The sequence below is a fragment of the Nicotiana tabacum genome, chromosome 10 (genome assembly GCF_000715075.1).
Source record: "Nicotiana tabacum cultivar K326 chromosome 10, ASM71507v2, whole genome shotgun sequence".
NCBI classification, from domain to species: domain Eukaryota; kingdom Viridiplantae; phylum Streptophyta; class Magnoliopsida; order Solanales; family Solanaceae; genus Nicotiana; species Nicotiana tabacum.
In genome coordinates, this window is record NC_134089.1 from 129052550 (window position 1) to 129058554 (window position 6005).

Consider the following 6005-nt stretch of genomic DNA (forward strand, 5'->3'; position numbering starts at 1 on the left):
TTTCCTAGTTTGGTTGATCATGTTTTGTGAACAGCGACGTCACTAGCTATTCAATCTCTGAGAAGTCAAAGTGGAACAAGTTGTAGTACCACTCATGCTCATGTGTTCATTGACACATTAAAAAGTGCTTAAATCAATGATTTGGAGTCGAATAGCAAACCAACATTGGTTAATTAATGCAAACACTGACCTAAAAGAGCTGAATTTGACACCTCAATTGAAGAGGATCACCAGCAAATCAAGTATACCATAATATTGATCTAAATTTTCATTTTTCACTCAGAGAATTTGGAAAGATAGATCTGCTAATTTTTCAACTACGCAAGAAATTATGCTCATTCTCTTTTCATCGCCCGCCACCTTAACATCTCTTGATATTCTCAATGCCCTCTTTGATGAGGATACACACAAAACTGGGACTCAAATGTAAACAAAAAGACGAAGTAAACGAGCAAATGAAGTGCATAATGGGACTGATTACAAGGTCACTACTAGCAAAGTAACATAGGTTAACAAGCTAAGGATGCCAGAGTCATTCTATAATGCTACTATAAGTTGATATATAAATGATTAAATCCCTCACAAACTGTACTGCATAAGTTTTCAAAATAGTATTACCAGGATTTGAGCTTTATGGCTAGCTGTCATAAACAAACACATCGAAACCAGAATATAAGGCTAATCACAGAGACTACTTGTTGCGAGAATGGCTTCGAATACCAGCTGCGCAACAGCTTCATCTAAATGCATGAGTATTCTAGTTGAGATTGTACTGCTCTCCAGGCTCTATAAAATCACTTCACTACATGTAAGGAGGAAATTTCTCAAGGGTTCCTTTTGCCCCAACACAGTTTCTTTCCACCGCTAATATTTCACGACAGACAATACGCAAGCTGACACTGGTAAATCTGCCATGTAAATTTTTAATCTTATTCGACAAACAAAAATGGCATTGCTATTGTTGAATGGTACCACTGAACAACACCCTTAAGATGCAAAGCAAAATATTTCGCAGAAATCTACTTCGCTAAGGTGTCATCTTTCCTATAAGCCTAAAACCAACACCCCATTCCATAAATTTAAAATGGTTCTATGAAAATATGTACACATCACAACAAACCAGCTTTAAGCTTGCATAAAGCTCAAGAACCCAATAGCTCCTTGATCCCAGCTTTCTGGGTCGTAGTCAGACGAACAGGGAACTTGATGTCAAATTTGATTCTCAGATTTCCTTTCTTTGTCGGATCTTTTGGAAGCGGCATACCTTCGCCTGGGACAACATGCTCATAATTTGGTTGAATAACACTGTTGACGGGAATGGTTAAATTCCTTCCATCTAGAGTAGTGAGTTGGACTGTAGTACCAGTCAAGGCTTCAACCAAAGATATCTTTTGTGTAACAATTAAGTCGTTTCCGTCGCGTGAGAAAACTCTATGAGGTTTCTCATCTATTATGAAGACAAGATCAGCTGGTATAACGCCAGGCTGCTCGTTCCCTTTCTCTTGGAAGGTAATCTTTGTACCTTTTTTCCAGCCAGGTTTAATATTGATTGTTAGAATCTCCTCCACCTGCATTCTCTTGCTGCACGCAACAAAAGTACACAGAATAAGTTTAGTAGGCAAGAAAACCCACTAAACAAAACACAGTATAAATAATCTAACACGTCTGACAAAAAAAGAATCTTAAAAGGCCGACGCAATGGAAGATAATTCAGAACTTAGATCCTGATACTACAAATAGCTAATGTACTCAAGAAAATCCATCAACTTGATGATGCATTAAAAATCTCAAGTATGTACAAGGACTACATACTGCACTACTGCTTCAACAGTATGAGTTTGAAGGTCCCCCCTACACCTATAATGCAAATTCACTACAGGTAGGCTTCATTATATCATAGGTCAACTGCTTTTAGGAGAAGTTGATAAAATTATGTAAGATTTTCTCCTCTCTTTTTTTTTTGTTGAGAATTATGCAGGATTTAATGAGCTAAATAGTTACAAGAAGGTATAACAGACAGTTAATAAGCTTGATCATAAATAAATAATAGATACAATATGCTATGAAGTGCCACCGTCACTAAAAGGTAAGTTTTATAGAGCAGTGGTTAGGCCTGCTATGTTGTATGGGGCCGAGTGTTGGCCGGTTAAAAATTCACACATCCAGAAGATGAAAGTAGCAGAGATGAGGATGCTGAGGTGGATGTGCGGACATACAAGGATGGACAAGATTAGGAATGAAGATATTCGAGAGAAGGTGGGTGTGACCCCCATGGAGGACAAGATGCGGGAAGCAAGACTCGGATGGTTCGGGCACATTCAGAGGAGGAGCACTGATGCACCAGTGGGGAGGTGCGAGCGACTGGCTGTGGTGGGCACGAGGAGAGGTAGAGGGAGACCTAAGAAGTATTGGGGAGGTGATCAGGCAGGACATGGCACGACTTAGGATTTCTGAGGACATGGTCCTTGACAGGGAATTGTGGAGGTCGAGCATTAAGGTTGTAAGTTAGAGGGTAGTTTGTGAATATTACTACAGCGCACTAGAGTGAGACTAGCCATTTAGGAGTTAGTCTTAGGATGCTACTGATCAGCTACTGATGCAGGGCTGTATCTGTTGGATATTAGTATACCTTACATCCTTTTCTCCATCCTTTTCGTATTTCCTATATTTCTTATATTGTTGTTATTTTTTATTTTATGTTATTTATTATGAGTCTATTGATAGTACTAATATATTGTCTCTTGTTGCTCTCTTGAGCCGAGGGTCTCCTGGAAACAGCCTCTCTGCCCCTCGGGGTAGGGGTAAGGTCTGCGTAAATATTACCCTCCCCAGACCCCACTTGTGGGATTACACTGGGATGTTGTTGTTGTTGTAATATGCTATGAAGTAGGGAATTAGGAAATTTCAGCCTCTTGTTTTAACAAGTTGCCTAATGACATACAAATTTTACCATTTCACTGTTCGAATACCCTTGGTATTTCCCAGACAACTTTAAGTTGAAGAAATGGATAGGTCAAAGGGCACTACACTAGTACCTTATCCCTAGTTTCTATCACGCAACTATCTTTACCTCAGGCCAATGAAGTACTTGAAGAAAAAAACGGAAAGGGCACGTCATTTTACATTGTAAGATTAGATTTATCGAAAAGCGATTCAAAAGATCGAGGGATAGCAAGTGCTTCTCAGCAGAAAGAAATAAAAGAGCTACCTCCATATCACCTTCCTATGACTACAAAGAGATGAGATCAATATATAAGAAAGAAGGCTCTCTTATAAGGATGATGAGACCAAGAACCTTCAAAGATAATAAGGTCACATTGCAATGCGATGTGGATTATTAAGTTTCTAAATATGGTTAGCCAGAAACTTACCAAGTCACATCAACCATAAGTTGGTGTATCCTAATGTAAATGGAACTACTAGCAATGATCACTAACCAGATTCCAAATTTACATGAATAAAATCCAGGCATTTGACAGATATCCTCGTTCAGACTACTTGCCTAGCAGAGGGCTTTCCATTATACAACAGGACAGTTCTTTATGCGAGCTGAACTAAGTGGGATGGAGGCAATTCTGAGATGTTAGTATTTCAGTTAATTGAGTAATAACTAACGTTTTCACTAAATTCCAGGTAATTGACATTGAAACCTAGAATGGATAAGATTCTACCGTTTTGCGAGATGATCGTAAACCAATAGTACATAACACGCAGACAATATAAGTTCAAAAGTTGATGGGCAAGCAAATAGCAAAGCGATAATCAGACTGTATGAACACCACTATTACCTACATATCCAATATCACACGTAGAAAGCTGAAGCTCAACAGCAAGATTGATAAACATTGACCAGTCAAACAGATTGTATGGAACCATTACTTACCCACTCGCATCAGCAACTTCTCTAGAAATTTTCATCTTCTTGGTGGTACCCTTGTAAAGATCCTCAAGATTACAAGGCAAGTTCTGCTGTATCGGAGCCTCTTTCCTTGGAGCTGATTGATACATTGAAGCACCACCACCGCCTCCTCCTTCACCAAAGGATGCAAACATATCATCGCCAAACATACCACCAAACCTTGGTCCCCTTCCTCCAGCACCTCCAAATGGACTTGAAAAGCCGAAAAATTCAGCAAATATGTCATCCGCACTTCTAGTATTAAATCTGAATGACTGGGGGCCTTCCCCAGTAGAGAAGAAGGGGGAACCACCACCCGGCCCACCTGCTCCTGGCGGTGGCACCCCACCCTTCAGCCCGTCTTCACCATACTGGTCATACACAGCTCTTTTCTGGGAGTCGCTAAGCACCTAATGCAGAAGAATAAGTCATCAGTTAACACTTAACTGTAAAACATCTAACAACTCCAATCAAAGAGAAAATCTCATGATTAATTATCTGGAACAAATTAGCTGTCTTAGATACTTGCTGCATAAGAAAAGCAGGAACACAGGAACCTATTGTTAAGGGAATTCAATTGAATCTACTTTGTCGTATACTGCGTAAATAGGGTAAAAATAATTTCTTTTTGTATATCTATAGAATGTTGAATCCCTTAACATAAGAGAAACTACTAGTGTAGTGGGAAAAGGGGGTTCAAAATTACTTTAGTCATAGGTTCAAATCGAAGTGTGTCATTCTTGTGCCCAAATTTCTGGCTCCGCCGCTGAAGAAAAGTGTACTAATCTCTGTTTAACAATTTGTTTTGATCTACTTCCTATTTGGGAAAAACGGTTTACTTTCACTTGTGATCTATGTTGCACGGACTCTCCAAAATACTGCCGCACCTGTGTCGGATTCTCCTCAAAAAATACACTGCTTTTGAAGAATCCGACACGCACCCGGCGACATTTTCGGAGAGTCCGAGCAACATAGCTTGTGATTTTACAAACTTTTCTTCTAACACTTCTCAACTAAAAAATATTCAAATTTAATTTGCAGAGCTTTTGTTTGCCTCCCTATAGATATTACAACTTTGATACTAAAAGTTCTAGCAGCTTTAATTTAGCAGATATGATCAAAGATTAAGAACCCACTAAACTATAAAGGAAAAAGTTTGAAACTTGAAACACTAACTTCTATAAAAGATTCTAATTTGCAGTGCTTTTTTGTACCTTTCTAAAACAAGTAACTTTTTTGCAAGACTATGAATACTAGAAGCTTTAATCTAGCAACAACGAATCAAATATTGAGAACCCATTAAGCTATTAAAGTAAAAAGATTGAAACTTTTAACTCAAAATGCAAAGATTTGAGGAAAAGTATTAACATACATCATAGGCTTCAGAGATCTGTTTGAACTTAGCTTCAGCGGCTTTTTTGTTATTAGGGTTCTTATCAGGATGCCATTTCATAGCAAGTTTTCTATAAGCTTTCTTCAAATCATCATCTGTAGCGTTCTTATCTACACCCAATACTTTGTAATAATCAACCCCCATCCCCTCTACTTTTCTTTTCTTCACTTTGACCTATTTGGTTTTCCTTCAATAAATACTGAACAAAAACGGATCTTTAAATGGTCAATCAGGTTCCTTGAGTTTTTTTAAAGAAGAAACAGAAATTGTGAGGAATTTGGACGTTTTTAGAAAGAGAAAGGGAAAGAAAAGAAACTAGTCCGGAAAAGAGCCACAAGAACCGACGAGTCGAGAAACCAGTAGAAGGTTCCAGAAGAAGCTCATAATTAGAACTAGGGTTGGCCGACGTTGCCCACGTCATTGAAAGTAATTAATAATGAGTTTATTTATTTAATTATACGGAATTTGTGTTTTATTGTAGGACGATAAATAAAATATGAGGTTTTTCATGATCAATATAGAATTTAATACATGTTGACTTGATTAATTCAGATTACATCGTGTGTCTCGTCTTATCTTATATTGAAGGAAGTCTCTTTAATATAAGAGTTTTCTAGTTTTAAGATTCGAATTCGGATTTGATAATATTAGTTGAATATGTACTTGAATGTAAAAAGAATATTTGAAATTAAATTTAAGAGCTTGAAAAAATTA

General features: G+C 37.9%; 1 protein-coding gene across 1 annotated transcript; it reads right to left on the reverse strand.

Annotated features, from left to right (window-relative positions):
* Positions 1–932: 932 nt before the first annotated feature.
* Positions 933–5562, reverse strand: LOC107777591 (dnaJ homolog subfamily B member 1-like). Its single transcript, NM_001325244.1, is given in 3 exon segments — positions 933–1581; positions 3884–4308; positions 5271–5562. Coding segments are annotated over 3 exon segments (1029 nt in total). The 5' UTR covers positions 5436–5562; the 3' UTR covers positions 933–1142.
* Positions 5563–6005: the final 443 nt, after the last annotated feature.